Genomic DNA, 18,962 nt, shown 5'->3' on the forward strand with positions numbered 1-18,962 from the left:
AATAGCTTGTTCTGCGTATAGTCAGTTTTTAAATCAAGGCAATCTGCTGACAGACAGGTTGATGGTACGGGAGTTTCGGCGGTCTTGGTTGGGGTCGGCGTTTCGCGGGTTCTGTGGTTGTTATGGAGATCTAGTTCGTCGATAAAGCCTGTCGTTTGGTTGGGTGCTGTCTGGTGTGCTTCGTGCTGATTGTTGGGTCGTTCTTGGGACGCTGGTTTTGACTGCAGATGACTCCGTTCGGGATACAGGGCTCGCGACAGGTGTGGCTGATCGGCGGGGGTGCTTCTTCCTCATGGGCGCCTGATTCCACCTCTGGTGGAATCAGGGGTTCGTGTTTGCCCAACTATCTATTTTGTATTGCTTATAAGAGTTATGAGATTGATCACTATTCGTTATTTTCACCTTTCATAAGCAAATTTGTTGATGTTTTTTCTAGCTTTTACAAGTTTTTGCATTCAAAATTTGATAATTTTACATTTTATAAAAAGAAAACCTGAATTATTGCGATAAACTGTCAATAAAATATTTACTTAAATTGAATAGGAAAAGTATATCTCAGAAACAAGAGGTTCTGTCTAAGACTCGTCCTATGCTGTTAATCTTGTTCCCTCGGTGAAATCTACCCTAAACTCATACTAATGGAGGAAGCTCCAAGTTACATAATAATTATATGGTGGTCCATGTACATTACTTTTTAAAATCATTTATTTCCATCAATTTCTCGAGTCTTTCAATTTAATTTAACTCGGTGTAACAAATTCATGCATTCAATTCTTTAATTCTTAGGAAATGGAGGACAAACGGAGTCTTTACAAACAGAGCCTGATAACACACGTAGTAATAAAAATGGAAAAAATAAGCCTAATGCATTACATGAAGCCTGCAACAATGCAAAACTTGAAATTTTTAAGCATTGTATCCAAACATACCCTGACCTTCTACACAATGTTGATAATGATGGATGGAATGCTGCTCTATACGCCGCTCGGGGAGGAAACGTTAAAATTCTACAATTACTGACAAATAATGAAGTAGACGTCAAACATAAAAACAATGATGGCTGGAACATTCTTCATGTGGCTTGTGTAAACTCTAACGTAGAGATGAGTCGTTCTATCATCCAAACATACCCTGACCTTCTACAGAATGTAGATAATGATGGATGGAATGCTGCTCTACACGCCGCTCGGGGAGGAAACGTTAAAATTCTACAACTACTGGCAAACAATGAAGTAGACGTCAAACATAAAAACAATGATGGCTGGAACATTCTTCACGTGGCTTATGTAATGTCTAACCTAGAAATGAGCCGTTATATCATCCAAACATACCCTGACCTTCTACACAATGTAGATAATGCTGGATGGAATGCTGCTCTACACACCGCTCGAGGAGGAAACGTTAAAATTCTACAACTACTGGCAAACAATGAAGTAGACGTCAAACATAAAGACAATAATGGCTGGAACATTCTGAACGTGGCTTGTGTAAACTCTAACTTAAAGATGAGTCGCTATATCATCCAAACATACCCTGAATTTCTACACAATGTTGATAATTATGGATGGAATGCTGCTCTACACGCTGCGAAAGGAGGAAATGTCAAAATTCTACAACTACTGGCAAACAATGAAGTAGACGTCAAACATAAAGACAATGATGGCTGGAACATTCTTCACGTGGCTTGTGTAAACTCTAACTTAGAGATGAGTCGTTATATTATCCAAACATACCCTGACCTTCTACACAATGTTGATAATGATGGATGGAATTCTGCTCTACACGCTGCTCGAGAGGAAATGTTAAGATTCTACAACTACTGTTAGATAATGAAGTAGACGTCAAACATAAAACAAATGATGACTTTAACATTCTTCACGTGGCTTGCGTAGAGTCTAACCTAAAAATGAACCGTTACATCATCCAAACATACCCTGACCTTCTACACAATGTTGATAATGCTGGATGGAATGCTGCTCTACACGCCGCTCGAGGATGAAACGTTAAAATTCTACAACTACTGGCAAACAATGAAGTAGACGTCAAACATAAAAACAATGATGGCTGGAACATTCTTCACGTGGCTTGTGTAATTTCTAACCTAGAAATGAGCCGTTATATCATCCAAACATACCCTGACCTTCTACACAATGTAGATAATGCTGGATGGAATGCTGCTCTACACGCCGCTCGAGGAGGAAACGTTAAAATTCTAGAACTACTGGCAAACAATGAAGTAGACGTCAAACATAAAGACAATAATGGCTGGAACATTCTGAACGTGGCTTGTGTAAACTCTAACTTAAAGATGAGTCGCTATATCATCCAAACATACCCTGAATTTCTACACAATGTAGATAATTATGGATGGAATGCTGCTCTACACGCTGCGAAAGGAGGAAATGTCAAAATTCTACAACTACTGGCAAACAATGAAGTAGACGTCAAACATAAAGACAATGATGGCTGGAACATTCTTCACGTGGCTTGTGTAAACTCTAACTTAAAGATGAGTCGCTATATCATCCAAACATACCCTGACCTTCTACACAATGTAGATAATGATGGATGGAATGCTGCTCTACACGCTGCTCAAGCAGGAAATGTTAAAATTCTACAATTACTGGCAAATAATGAATTAGACGTCAAACATAAAAACAATGCTGGCTGGAACATTCTTCACGTGGCTTGTGTAAACTCTAACTTAGAGATGAGTCGTTATATTATCCAAACATACCCTGACCTTCTACACAATGTTGATAATGATGGATGGAATTCTGCTCTACACGCTGCTCGAGCAGGAAATGTTAAGATTCTACAACTACTGTTAGATAATGAAGTAGACGTCAAACATAAAACAAATGATGACTTTAACATTCTTCACGTGGCTTGCGTAGAGTCTAACCTAGACATGAACCGTTATATCATCCAAACATACCCTGACCTTCTACACAATGTAGATAATTATGAATGGAATGCTGCTCTACACGCCGCTCGAGGAGGAAACGTTAACATTCTACAACTACTGGTAGATAATGAAGTAGACGTCAAACATAAAAACAATAATGGCTGGAACATTCTTCACGTGGCTTGTGTAAACTCTAACTTAGAGATGAGTCGTTATATCATCCAAACATACCCTAACCTTCTACACAGTGTTAGCAGTAATCGATGGAATGCTGCTCTACACGCCGCTCGAGGAGGAAACGTTAAAATTCTACAACTACTGGCAAACAATGAAGTAGACGTCAAACATAAAAACAATGATGGTTGGAACATTCTTCACGTGGCTTGTGTAATGTCTAACCTAGAAATGAGCCGTTATATCATCCAAACATACCCTGACCTTCTACACAATGTAGATAATGCTGGATGGAATGCTGCTCTACACGCCGCTCGAGCAGGAAACGTTAAAATTCTAGAACTACTGGCAAACAATGAAGTAGACGTCAAACATAAAAACAATAATGGCTGGAACATTCTTCACGTGGCTTATGTAAACTCTAACTTAGAGATGATTCGTTATATCATCCAAACATACCCTGACCTTCTACACGATGTAGATAATGCTGGACGGAATGCTGCTCTATACGCCGCTCGAGGAGGAAACGTTAAAATTCAATAACTACTGGCAGGTAATGCAGTAGCGGTCAAACATGAAAATAATGACGGCTAAAACATTCTTCACGTGTCATGTATTTACTCTTAACTTAGACATAAGTCGTTATATCATCCAAACAAACCCTGACCTTCTACAAAGTGTAGATGATGATGGATGTAATGCTGTTCTACACGCCGCTCGAGGAGGAAACGTTAAGATTCTGCAACTGCTTCCAGATCATGGTGTGAAAACATAAACCGAAATTTGGAATTTGGAGTGTGTAATGTGAAGCCCATGTTTGTAGAAAAAAGTAATAACAATGTGAAAATTGTCTTCTCTTTTATTGAAGAATGTAAAATTTGCTCTGAGGGCATGACGTATCATGGAAGCACATATACTATAGCGTCGTACATCAAGTTGATCATACTCAGAATTGAGTGACGTTTTCGCTTGAGATAGATTTACAGTTGGGTCTAGTTCTTTTCTTTGAACTCTTAGAGGCATTCTATGTAGGCATTAAAATTTTCAACATAGGGATGGATAGGTAACCTCACCGATTTTTCTGAAATTTGGCATATAGTGATTATTTGAAACATCCTCATGGAATCTTGTACCAAAATTCGTAACTGGGGTACCATTGCCCTGGTGAGAAGAACACCTTGAAAATAGTTCCCAAGATGCTTAGAAATGCTGGGTTTTGGCCTATTTTTGATTAAACATAAATAAATTTTACAGGTGTACAAATTTTTCTATTGTTTGCTTAAAGATTAGAATAAGCATAACAAGTACATCATACAACATCAATAAATCAATATTGGATTACCTGAAGTTAAAAACTCAATGTATTGGTGTTTTGACTATTTTTGAAAAATCAATTTTAAGCCATTTTATAACATCATTTACAGTAAAACAAAACAACATACATCTATGAAAGTTATATATGATTTAAAGGTCATAGGAGACGGTTTTTAACAATACGTTTTCTCTCCATAATTATCAACTTTGTTTCATAGACTCCTCATAAAAATACTTTTTTGATATTAAAAACTATATTAACCCGAAGAAATTGAAGTGCAAAGGTAATCGGAATAGAAAATCATTACCCGATTATCGATCCTGATTTCCTGAATTTGTGACGTCATAAGAGACCACACTCAGATTTGCGAATCAAAACAAAAGCACATCCATGGACGATTTATTCGCAACTGGAGGCGTTTTTGAATGGGGAACCATAGTTTGTATACAAGGATATCACTTTGAACTCATAATTAATGCAAATACCAGCCACATCGACGATTTTTCATCGGAGGACGAACAAGAAGATTGATCAAGATCCTATTTATTCCGTATCGTTTGAAATGATACTGACAGGTTAATTAACGATAAATGTATGATAATTTCAGAGTACATTCTCAGACGACAATAAGAGAAATATAGATAGTTATTACTTGGGCTTTCTAACCCCATGCAGACACAGCGACGCAGCATCGTTTTTTCCAAGGGTGTGTGTGTGGGGGGGGGGTGAAGGTTGACTGATAATAACTTAAGGTAGGCACCCCCTCATCCCCTTTGGTTTTATGTGCTTAAAGTTCCACCCTGACTCGGATATATTTTATAGCCAGATCGAAATTTCCTTTACACACATCGTGAGCGCCGTTTTTTAAATTTATTTTTATAGGATTTTTACAAGTATCGTGTACAGCTATTTTAGTTTAACAGGTGAATCTAATAAATATAAATGGCTTTAACATTCTTTTACAATAAAATTTGCGACATAAGGGCCTATATGAAGAATAATTACCATCACATTAGCCGCTATAAAGGCTCTTTCTTGCGTATAATGGTTGGAAATGGAAGTAAGAGGAAGAACGAAATCGTCGGAAACTATGTTTAGTTGTCACACATCAGGCAGTCAAATGGATACAAGAGAACGTAGAAAAAAGAATAATCTGCTTAATTTATCAATGGCTAACATTCTCATTTAAACAAAATAAATTTATCGAGCTTTAATTCTTGAATGTTGATTCATTCAACCGACCGGTTGTTCAAAATACTCGGCCTATAACGTTATTGTTTGTTAAATTTTTTTTACCCTAATAAGGAAATCAACGTGCAAATTAGTGCTTCATTTAAAGAAGAAAAAAAGTAATCCCACAACTCTTGCATGACCGTAAAAAATGGTTTATTTCACCTGATATAAAAACTTGTAATTTCAACATGCTCCACCATTTGCTTTGAACATTCTTTTTGAAACAGAAAAGAAGGGGGGGGTCTGATAATGCAACTTTCAACATTATTTACTTTGTATTCAGAGAGAAAAATTCTGATCAGAAGAGCTTCATATAACTATTTCATAGACAAATTTCATTTCTAAACAAATCAGATCATGTTTATACTAAATTATGCAGTTCTAACTATTTTCGACTACAGACCATCTGCAAGCACGGCGAAGTCGAGAAAATCCTGCAAAACGTTGACTATATATATAATGACGGTAGACTACACGTTGGTTTGTAGCCTAGTCGGAAATAGTTAGAACTGCATCTGGTCGAAGATTTAATTTCATAAACCCATTAGTTTTTGCCAAACTAGAGTGAATACAATACCGAAACTGATCCTCATCAACCCCCGTAATCGCGTAAAATGATTGTCAAACAACTTCGAGTTCTGTGTTCTCGGTGTAGATTTCACACCCAAGTCTTTCTGAACGTTGGATCATTTAGACAAAAGTATATAGAAATACCTGACTTGCTACAATTACAGTTGAATGTAAGCACATTGAACATTTTGACGGCTAAAACCCGCAGTTGTTAGTGTAAACAAATACACATTTGCGTCAGGCTGGTCTCTTTTGACGTCATCAAGCAAGGGAGATAAGCCATGTTACTATTTTGATACTTCACACCACGGCAACATTTGACGGTCTGTAGCGCCTGTTACCTTACGATTTTTTTCTGAATGACTTCTTTACATATGTTAAGTAATTAAAGAAGAACACATTTTCGTGCAAAACAATTTTTTTTTTTTTTAAAAAATCGTCTCCTATGACCTTTAATTGATCCCTTTATGTATAAATAAAAAAACCAATGTCTTATTTTGCTAATTAAAATCATATAGCTTAAAAAATGTGTTGCCTTGGTAATATGACAAATCTCATGATCTGAATATATGGGTCACATTTCAATATTTTATATAATATCCTTCAATTTGAAATAAACAATGATGCATATTACGTACTCTCCTGTTATGAAATATTTCATTTGCCATAGGAACCATATTTCAGTATTTCATCACAAAGTTTTGTTAAATAAACTAGTATGATTGTTTGTAATGTAAAACTTATACGGTACCAATTTAGATGCACCAGATGCGCATTTCGACAAATAATGTCTCTTCAGTGATGCTCAACCGAAATGTTTGAAATCCAAAAGCATTGCATGTCTGCTTATTACCATGTTATAGTGTAAACTATCTCACTATCATATTATGTTTGAACATATAAATTAATGTACAAATGACTGCTTGAATTGGAGATAACAATGATGAGTTATTGTGTTACCATAACAACCATTTTATAAGATATATGATTCCTTTTAATTTTGAAGAAAAATGCTAACTATAAAACTGATTTGTGTCAGGAAGCAGAAACGTGCGTGCCTATTTGTTATGTGAAAGTGTTCTGTTATAATCTTAATCATTCCTTTAAAGTACTTTTTTTTATAATTTCCATGGATTTGTCATACATGTAAGCTGATGTTGCAAACATTTATAAAATCTTGAAATCGAAAGGCATTGGTAGAAGATATACTTGATATGAAAATGAAATGTTATGAATGTGTTTGAATTGCATTATACTTTGTATCGAATGTAATTTTGACTTTATACATTATAAGATTAGATATTTATCTATAGGTCTTCCCGGTAAAAGCATTATATGACTCTCTTTAAAGCTGTATGGTCCGAATTACAATTTTTTCCATCTCGTAAAAACGCTATTAAATCATTGCACGTATGTAGTTATGATACTGTACGACATATCATAAATTATTTCACCTGTTTTAACCCAAATAATTTGATTTTAAATCGATGTTTACAAATAACTGCGTCATTGCCATTTCAAGTGACAGTCACATGACCAGTTCAAACTTTCAGATCATCTGTGTAAAGCTGTGTATTTTGTTATAACAGTGTCATACCATAAGTTTAATAGAAATAAAAATATCAAATACCTCTTAGTAATGTTTTTGTTTTACGCTCTTTCAGCCTTAAAACTAGACAGTTGCGTATGAGTTAATACATCATGTTGGGATTCCCCTAACGCGCGTGGGTCTATTTATAGACGTCTATTATGGGATGATTTATATATGTAGCCACTATATTTACTTTCTAAATAATATTCTCACTGTTTTCTTTTACATACAGATGTTTTCAAGCACATAATTAAGGGAAAGTTAATAACTTTATAAAGTAATTAATCTGCTTTAAAGTAATTATGTACAAAAATAATACATGAACATCGGGTCATACAGCTTTAACCGTTTAAATTCAATAATTAGAAAGGGGAAAATATGACAAAAAAATATGTTACTATGGAAACGATAGGACCAGCAACCACAATCATTGAAAACAATTCAATGTACTTCAGTAAGTTGATTTTATAATATTATAAAGTTATCTTTGTATTCATAGGCTGGCTACAATATACTAATTAAGAAAGAATTCAATTTGTAGTTTAGTTGCTATGTTGGTTATTTAGATCTCTTTTCATTTACATCAACAAAGTATTTTACCTAATTATACTCAGTTAAGTCAGTTTTGACCAGATATAGTCCCAAAAGTCCTGTTATAAAAATGTTGGTAATCTGACTGTTTTGTCTCCATGGAAACATTAAATAGGGACTGTAGCAGCTACATGAAACTGTAGTATATCAATGATTGGGTATGCATGCTTTTCCCAACATTTTCTTGACATTGATTTTTATCAGCTACCCACATTCTGAACAGTGCTACATAGGTACTAAATGTTTCTAATTTGTTTTGTGTGTCCACTAAAGCTGCAAGGTACCAGAAACATTTTGTTACCTAGGTCATAATCTACTTACACCACTCTTCCATTACATTTCTTTCTTTCTCGATTAATTCAACTTTAGTGCAAAACGTCTTAATATAGATGGTATTTTGTTAGTACTCTCTCCATCAGTACATAGGTGCACTTTTTTAGTGAATTTGTAGCCAAAAATTTCAGCAATTTCCATGAATATCAAATTCTGTGATGTGGCATTAAACAACGCAAAATTGAAAATCAATGCCTAACATATCTAATGTTTATAACAACACAATTTATAAGGGTGGGGGATTGCTGGTGTTAAAAATAGGTTAAGTAAGTAAAAGTAAGTAATTTTTATTTAAAGTCGGAAAACTATATACAGGTAAACAATAAACATGAGCTAAGAGCTCTTTAACCGACTATATAGCATTAAAAAAAACACAAAGCACTAATGATATATAATTGCATGCATAGACATAAAAACAGAAATTTGAAATAAAATAGGACGCATACTTGTATACAGACATCACAAGTCATGTATATATATACACAGGGACTAACTATATTAAGATGAGCATGCATAACTGAAAACAGTTTGCAACACAAACATAAAAATATGGATATATACATAGAATAAATAAATATGCATACCTAAGAGACAGAGCGGAGTAAAAATAAAACAGTTAAATTTGTACATATAAGCTTAGAAGCATAGTTAGAAGTTAGATCAAAACTTTAAGATTTAGGCAGGAGAGGCTGGAATTTGCATGAGCTGCATTTACAATTTAATTCCCCACACCAATTTTGAATATAATTTGAGAATAGATTATATGATGTAATATTTCTTGCTTCGTTTGGCAAAGAGTTCCAGAGCTTTGCTGCCTCATATCTGAAAGATTTAATCCCGTACCTGGTTGTTCTAGGTCTTGGTATTTCCGCTGTATTTGTATATCTAAAATTGTATGAATGGTTTTTTATAACAACTAGATCTTGTAAAAAAAGTGGGGACAGTTTGTTGATAATTTTAAAAGTTTCTAAAGCTATTGTTCGCATTCTTCTGGTTTTTAGTGAAGGCAATTTATATTGTTTTAATAGGTTTTCGTAAGTACTTTTATAGTCACCATAGATAAACCTCAGAGCTCTTTCCTGAATCTTTTCAATTTTGCGGGTGTTTTGTTCAGTGCAGAAGTGCCATGTCAACGGGCAATAACTAACATTTGACATAATAAATGAATGATATATGGTTAATTTACCTAATTTGCTAAGATGTTTGCCTATTCGTTTAAGAACATTTAATTGCCTTGCTGCCTTTTTACAAATATTGGTAATATGTGTGTTGAAAGAAAGTTTAAAATCAATTGTAATACCCAACAATTTTATTTCTTCATCACATGAAATTTTTATTCCATCTAAATCAAAAACTATGTTTTCATTGTGTGTTTTGTTTCCAACAGAGATAGCTTGGAATTTTTCTGGATTTGCCTGCATTTTGTTTGATTTAAACCATTTAATCAGAGATCTACTGTCATCTTGAAGTGCTGCTATTACCTGAGTTAAAGATTTATCTGATTTTGATAAAGTATTGTCATCTGCATAGTTGTAGAGATTACATTTATTTACAAAGTGAAAGAGGTCATTGATAAAGATGTTAAAGAGTAAGGGGCCGAGGATAGACCCTTGTGGCACACCTTTGATTATATTTGACATGATGCTGGTGTGCTCCCCTACTTTAACACACTGTTTTCTACATGAGAGATAGCTACTTAACATCTCTCGTGCTGCTTTTGAGAGACCATATACTTTTAGTTTAAGAAGAAGTAGTTCATGAGGAAGGCAGTCAAAGGCTTTAGAAAGGTCCATTAAAATTGCTGCTGTGTACTTGTTTTTATCCAATGCTTGTTTCCAATCTTCAATTACTCTTAATAAAGTTGACTGTCATCCAAAACCTGACCGAAAAGCTGCCAAAAAAGGATTGAAAACATTTTTAAAAAACATTGTTAACTGATTTTCAATTGCTCTTTCAAAAACTTTTGAGATTGCAGGAAGAACACTAACAGGTCTATAGTTACCCTTCTCTAATGAACTATTCTTCTTATGTAATGGTGTCACTTGTGTTATCTTAAGCTGGTTAGGGAAAGTTGATGTTGATAGGGACATGTTAATTAGTTGACTTAGAGGTTTGCTGATAACTGGTAAAGCGATGTGTAAGAGTTTTGGAGAAATTCCATCAATACCAGTGGCTTTTTTAATATTTATTTTCATTATACTTTTTGTTACAAAGTCTTCAGTGACAGCTTTAAAGGAAAATGGATGTTGTTGTGGTAATTCTGTTTTATTTGCTTTTATTGCCTGTATACTTGGGTGATTTTCATCTACTTGTTCTGCATCCCCAATATTTTTAGCAACATTTATGAAAAAGTCATTAAAAATTTCACATACTTCTTTCTGGCTGTTTACAAGCGTGTTATTTTCCGAGAGAATTAAGTCTTTCTGTGTGGTGCATCCTTTGTTTGTTAAAAATGGTTTTACAGTTGGCCAAAAGTCTTTTGATTTTGGGCCTCCAGCACATCTTTCAATGAAGTATTGATTTATAGACTTGTTTTTTAGGGTGGTTACGTAGTTTCTTTGTTTTCTGTACTTTTCCCAATTTTCAGAGGAGTTTATGGATTGGTACTTGTTAAACAACATTTTTTTCTTGTATATTGCCTTCCTAAGTTCTTTATTCATATATGGGACTTGTTTTGTTTGGATTTTCCTTGATTTCAGTGGGGCATGTTTGTTAGCTACATCTAGAAAGCAGTTGCTAAAATCATTGTAACACTTGTTTACATCTTTGCCATCACACAATAAGCATAATTTGGTTTCTAATTCCTCTGCAAATTTTTCAGCATCAAAATGTTTGAAACTTCTACATAATCTGCGTTTTACTTGTCTCTCTAATATGGTTATGTCAACCTGAACAGATATAAAATTGTGGCAGTCACTAATTCCTGAACCAAAATTACATACTTTCCCTGTGTTTGAATTTTCGTTGGTGATAATGACATCTAGTAGGGATGGTTTACCAATTTTGGTAAAGCATGTTGCTTTTTTCACCAAGTTCTTAGCACCATGAGTATCACATATATCAGACAATATTAAGCTTTTTTGTTTGTCAAGCATGTTGATATTTAAATCGCCAATAACGATGTAGTTGTCATATCTACTTATAATTCTATCTAGAGTCTTGCTAAAATCGTCGCTAAAAACATTTTCATTCATATTCGGTGGTTTATATGCTCCAACAAATAACCATTTGTGACCGTTTGATGTTACCTCTATTACCACGGATTCTATGTCTTTAAATTCAAAGGTAGGCTTACGATCTCCAGCCAGATCGGACCTGAGGAAGGCTAGTACTCCTCCACCATGCTTATTCCGATCAGCTCGCCACATAGTATAATTGTCAATTACAAACTGTGCATCGGGGTAGGAGGCGTCGATTTTAGTCTCTGCCAGAAAAAGCATGTCGATGAGATTTCGCTGTAATATGTCCTTGATCTGATCATACTTTCCTGCGAGACTGTTTATGTTTAAATATCCACAGATAAGCTTAGCTGGATTCGCTTTTCTAACGTTTACTAAGTTCTCCCAGATGTCATGGTCGTTTTCCACGTTGTTTACGCCGGAAGTGTAATTGTCATCTCCTGAGATGTCGATCCCGATCGTTTCAGGCATCATGTCAGCATCTGTTTCCATGCTGGGTGCGGGGTTGTCAATAGATAAACATGCATTGCAGACCCATTGTGCTGCAACGGGTGGAAAGTTGTCCGTGCAGCATTTAAGGTGACATCTTATATTGCAATGTGTGCATATCAAAAGTTTCTGATTTTTTCGTGTTTGTCTACTGCAGGTCACACAGGGAAATTTAATCGGCCCAGGGTTGGTTGAGATGTCACCCGCTATAAGAATTCGTAAGATTAGAAGGTATTTTCCCACTGAGTTGGATCCATTGTCTTTGTTTTTGTTTGCATCAAACAAAGAGATTTTTGGCGGGTAAAGTTTTTGCAATAAATAGTCATCTAAGTACTCTTCAAAGTTTAGTCTAGACTTACATATGTCGTCTAAAGATGATTGAGGATCGTGTGTAGTAGCATGCTGGTCGGCAGGTGGTGTAAATCTGCATATTATGGATGTTATGACCAGAGCTATTGTCCAGTGATATGTCCAATCCGCCATTTTTTTTATTTTTTTTTTATTTTTTTTATTTTTTTTTTTAAGATCACAGCGAGAGATTTTTTCTTCTCCCGTAGAAGTGTTTGAATAAATTCTGCTTCATATGAATATAAAAACAGGTCAGCTAACAAAGGAGCACAATTCGTGAAAAAAATAGCACAATAAAGGCCTGAAAATACTAATGGGAAATCAAAGTAATCCTTGAACCAATGTAACTCTAGCTAGAGACTAAGTTAGATTTCACAGAATTTAGACCATTTCCTAAACATGAAAAAACAAGGATGCACGAGCAGTTCTGGACTTAACCCTATGAAGAGAAGAAGGAGAGAGAGAGAGAGAGAGAGAGAGAGAGAGAGAGAGAGAGAGAGAGAGAGCTAACTTTAGTCCTAGCAAAAGTGAATGGAAAATGCCGTTATCGCTGTTTATATACTGACTGTAACCAATGAAAATGACTCTTACGGACAGGCTTTAAAAGAGCAAGATGAATATCTAACATGACCTCTGATAAGTTTAAGGTACGAGTTTTAAACCAATGGAAAGTCAGGAAACGAATTAACTTCGGAATGATTGACAAGATGGAGATACATGCAACAACGGAATTAGCAGAAAAATGGCAGATGTGTGGAAATAATAAAGTAAACAATTTACAACTAATTTGGACCTTACACAAAAGTAATGATCAACAAAAAGGATGGACACGCAGGCAAAGGTACAAGAGGAACAAATTAAATGCTAATAAAACCAAAACCATTACAATCTCCTCCCCTTAAAAGAAAAAATTACAATTTTTGTTAAATGCAAATAAATAGTTCACTACACTTCATTTCTTAAATCCACCAATGGGGCATCTTTCATTCCTCAGGTTGTGGTATGTCAAGAAAAACAAAGGGGTGGATGGAGCGCTCCTCTGTCGTGCTTCCCTAGCCCTTTCCCTCTCCTCCTTGTTGATCCTTTGACGCGGTCTTCTTATCATGATGTCAGTTGTGGTATGGTGATGCACCTTCCTCATATGACGCCGTACATCGGACATCTTTATGTCCGCGGGTATGTTAAGGCATGTCATGCTCCATTTATGCCCGTACACTGCATGATTTTTTAAATCTGTCCTACACAGAGAGAGGGAGCTACTAACTCTTAAAAACTATTTTGGTTGTTTACATGAGAACATTTTGTATCATAACAACATGACAAACATGCGCTTCCGTATGACGTCATTGCATGACTGTTTTAAATAGATCACAGATTTACCTTAATAGAAAATGGAAAAGTAGCACATTACTCCATGATTTAAATATTGCTCTAACAGGCGACAATGACTGTAAAACACCCATAGTATATCAGAATTATTGGATAAGTCTAAATAAAAATAACTGCTAGAACTGTTTGACTTCTAGATAATTTATAATAAATCAACTAGGGTGTTTCTTATCATAAAACAACTCTCATTGAATGTATCAAATAAAGTCAAATGAGCAATCATATGAAGAATGACCTAGAAAATATTTAAACTTATACTGATGTGTTGGAATTTTGGGAAAATATTTAAACACAAAAATAAAATAATAAAAACATATTTATTAAGTGTAATCAATACAAAAATGGCATTGTCATTTTAAAAATATATATATTCAAGGGGTTCATTGGTTTAAGGAGAATAAACATCCCTTGATTTAATTCGACGGCAAACTCTAGACCTTTTGAATGCAGGACTGGGTTCTGGAATAAAAGCAGCTAAAATTATTCCTCTTCACTCAAGATCTCATTATGTACAGGCTCAGGAGTAATTTCTTCAGAAATTGATTCTTCAAGGGGAGCAACTACTGATATCCAGCTAGGTGATGGAGAAATACCTTCATATGGATTTAGGTGATCTACAATACATGCACTATCTGGTGTTTTCTGTATTTTGTAAGTCAGTTCTGTTAGTTTGTTAATTACTTTATAAGGTCCTATCCAACCTAAACCTAGCCAGTGATTTTTTTGTTTTTCAAACTACCACCTCTCCTTTTGAATTTGGGAAAAAAATAGCGACATTTTCCTCAAATTGGGAAAAATTATTCATAGTAAATTAAAATGGTGAAGATGCATAAAATAATTAAATAACAATTTTTTTTTTAGGTTTATTTCAGATCTGATATAAAATCATAAAATAAATTATTATTTAACATTAAATATGTATTGGAAATCACACCTTGTATATATATTATTTACTTTTTCTAAGAACTACTTATTGTCTAATTTCATAAAGAAAATAATAAAGTATTAATTCACCAGCATTTGTACCCATAATCTTGTAAATACTAGTATTATATTAATAATCAAGTTTCCAGAATGTCTCTCCTGTTTGGTATTTTTCGAATTTTAATAAAATCCTATACTGTTGGCCACTTCCTGTTATTAGCCTGACCCTACAAAAAATGTCGGTCAAAATAAATTGTAAACAGTATGGCTAATGTGCATCTGGAGGTTATGTACTTCGCTCCATATCTGCTTATATGGATGCCTCTATTGTTTTACATATTATTTACAAAACCTTTTGCATGTGCAGTGGTTTGGAGAATAAATTTGAAGAAAAAAAAACCGTATTTACTCTGTCAGAAATATACGGTTACCTTTTTTTAAATGGCCTAATTTCCCTAGATATGAAATTGGGGAAAACATATATATATATAATGGGGAATAAATAGCTAATTTTAGTGAGGGGAAACAGCCGAATATCGGTGGCATTTTAGCCCCAAAAAATCACTGCTAACTAAGCTGCTACTGTAGGAGGATACCATCTCCTCACATAATTATCCTGTGAAAATTGCCTAGGTTTAAGACATCTATCATAATACGTCATTTGTTTTTCAGCGGTTCACTTCAGAATTTCATTAACAAAATCATAAGTTTCAGACAGAACATTTCTCAACCATTTCACATATTCAATAGGGCAAGTAGGATTTGTGGCACGTTGGGATTTTCCCAATATAAGATCAATACGACCAGAAATTCCATGACCAAACATGAGCAAGTTGGGTGAACAACCAGTACTTTCTTGAACTGTAGACATATTCGCCATAAAAAGAAACGGCAAATTATCATCCCAATTGTTCCTAACATTTGATGCAGAGTCCTATTATACCTTTCCACTAACCCGTCGGACTGTGGCCTATAAGGTGTAGTCCTTGTTTTCTCAATACCAAGTTTTTCACACAAAACTGAAAATAATTCTAACTCAAGACCCTGATCAGAATGGATATGCTTGGGTACACCACATCTACAAATAAACACATTCACAACTTTATCACCTACAGTCAATGCGGTTTGATTAGGAATTGCATAAGCTTCTGCCCATTTTGTAAAATAATCACAAGATCTTCGTTTCCATCGCCAGTAATTGGAAGAGGCTCAACAATGTCTATTACAACCCTATCTAAAGGTGCGCCAGTAACTGATTGACAAAGTGCTGATCTAGCTAACCCTGGACCACTTTTAGCTCTTGCACACACACATTGCACTGCTTACACCAGCGTTTAATATCAGAAGACATGCATGACAAATAAACTCTAAGTCTAATATGCGGTCTCTGCCTGAATGTCTTATAGTTCTAGATTCATGTAATTGGTACAATATTGTATATCTGATTTCCTTAGGAGCAACTAACAACAAATTTTCATTATCATCTGAATGTTTCCATCTATAATAAAGGGTATTCTGAACAACTGTTAATGACTCTCATAATCCCCAAAGTGTTCTGGAGATGCATCTAATACAACATGACGGGGTGGTTTTGTAATGAACTTTTCTTTCAGACTAATAATATGTTTTATTGCATGTTCATTTTGTTGCAAGTTAGATAACTCCTTATGTGACCAAGTTGTAACCAGTTTGGTTCAGGCTTACCATCAAGAGAATATGTTAATGTATTAGACTGGTCTCCTAATTCGCACTCATTGTAGTCCTCAACACAACTACCCTATATGTGACAGATGTTAAGAAATCTTTTGTTTAGGCAACTCCTTTGGAGGCATAAGACAACTGTGATTCCAGAATGACAATCTGGACAATCTTTACGTCTGCATTGTTGTGTAACCTCCCAGGTATGTGCACAATGCTAAAGTCATATGTTTCTAGAATAGAGAGCCATCTGACTAACATCTAGTTTCTTGAAATTCTTTAGCCAGATTAAGGACGCATGATCTGTTCTGATTCTACCCCAAACGAAGCGTCTGAATTGTCTAATAAAAGTAATGGCATTTAACAACTCTTTGTATATTATGCAGTGTTTGGCTTGGTGTTTGTTTAATGTACGACTTACATATGCTACAGCCCCTTCTTCACCATTTTGAATCTGTTACAGTACAGTGCCAAGTCCTCTGAGCCTGGAGTCAGTATCAAGAATAAATTCTGAATTGTTATCTGGATAGGCCAAAATGGGGCTCTTGTTAGTGATTCTTTGAGTTTGTTAAATGCAGATTGATGTTCAGGGGCCAACAAAATCTTCCTCTTTTTCTAACGAAATATGAAATAGGACTTGCAATTGTGGAGAAATTGGGTATGAACCGCTTATAATAACCTGCGAAACCAAAGAAACTACGAACGTCAGTAGCATTGCTAGGTAACTCGAACAATTTTGATTTTTTTCTTCAATTAAACTAACAGATCACTTCTTATACAAAACCTGTAAATTTTCTGGCAGCTCAGATGATACATCAACTGACTTAATACTTGGCTCAACAATATCAACAGATTGTAACGCCGCAACTGTGGCATTCTTGTCAACTCTAACAGGCCTATCTGTAATATTTAAAACGGAAAATAGTATATTTTCTGGATCAACCAAAGTTCTGGAAGCCCACATTGTAGCATTCTGTATATGCCACGTTCCCTGAGTGTCTCTTACCCCTCTTGTTGGTCTGAGTTTTGAAAGCTTATCTACACAAGTTTGCACTAATTTCATTAACTCTGACATTTCTTTAAGGTATCCGAATCTCATTAGACCACGTGACTAAAAGACGATGTCGGGACATATTGGTATATGTCAGAAGGTGTCGGAAATTAATAAAAAGTATTTTAATAAACAAATAAAATTAAATGAATAGCTATTTTTAATGGTTCATTTTGTTCGCCAATCATTAAAACATAAAACACGTTCAAGTTTGATGTTTCCGTAAAATCTCGCACACACGAGATGGTGGGACAATCTGTAATGGTTGCGCCCCTGAAAAAAGTCGTGCGGGAAAAACGTGGTCGTTTTACGTCGGATACAGTCAAAAAAGGGGAGAGGAAGACAGCACAAAACGACAGAAGGGTATTAGAAACACCGTTGTTGAACATAAGCACCCTATTGGACATTTTCACAACGATAAGAACAGATGTGAAGAATGTTGTCCGGGAATATCACGGTTAGCGAATTAAAAAAAGATAGAAACGGAAGATTGAGGAAAGGGTAGGCGTGTTGTAGAATTGAGATGTTTGGTCGATTCCTTAAGCCACTGTCTGTTCTGTAGGATGGAACCATTATATCTTGCGCATGAAACTATCAAAGGTGAAATGAACATGGGACAGGGGGTTATTTGTATATACAGTGTAATAACTGCGGGCAACTGATGAACACAAAGTTAGGTGCAGTTATGTACTGCGTGTTTATAATTGAGAAAATATACAATGTTAGTGTTTGCATATTCAATTAACATCCACAGAAGATTTGAAATTTGCTGAATATGTTTTGTAGCAATGATTGACTCGATTGGAGGCCCACAACGAGTCAATAATGTCCTTACAACGCTTGATCTCCCATCGATATCAAACAAAAATCTCAAAGCCATGGAATGACGAGCTGGGCAAATAATTAAAGATTATGCAGAGAAAAGTATGGCCATTGCAACTAAAGTATCATTTGACACTGAAATGAGGTCAGTTTTTCAAAGTACACACGGCTACAATAAGATATATGTGTGTTTCCTATTTTAATTTAAAGGTAGGTAAAACATTATTTTATAAAATGGAAAACATTTTATCAAAATCGTAGTTTTTGATATGCTGTAAATACAGACCTATTTACATTTGAATACTTTTCAAACAATATGATTGATTATATATTGTTAACATACCTCT

The 18,962-nt window shown here is 34.9% G+C and overlaps 1 protein-coding gene across 2 annotated transcripts in view; it reads left to right on the top strand.

Annotated features, from left to right (window-relative positions):
• Positions 1-4,333, top strand: part of LOC125664363 (transient receptor potential cation channel subfamily A member 1-like) — a 220,401-nt gene extending 216,068 nt beyond the window's left edge. For both annotated transcript variants that reach the window (XM_056151933.1, XM_056151939.1), the window contains exon 8: positions 787-4,333. In XM_056151933.1, coding sequence (XP_056007908.1) covers positions 787-1,826 — 1,040 coding nt within the window. In that variant the 3' untranslated portion in view covers positions 1,827-4,333. The remainder of the gene's footprint in view (positions 1-786) is intronic.
• Positions 4,334-18,962: the final 14,629 nt, after the last annotated feature.

The sequence above is a fragment of the Ostrea edulis genome, chromosome 1, assembly GCF_947568905.1.
Source record: "Ostrea edulis chromosome 1, xbOstEdul1.1, whole genome shotgun sequence".
Taxonomy (NCBI): Eukaryota; Metazoa; Mollusca; class Bivalvia; order Ostreida; family Ostreidae; genus Ostrea; species Ostrea edulis.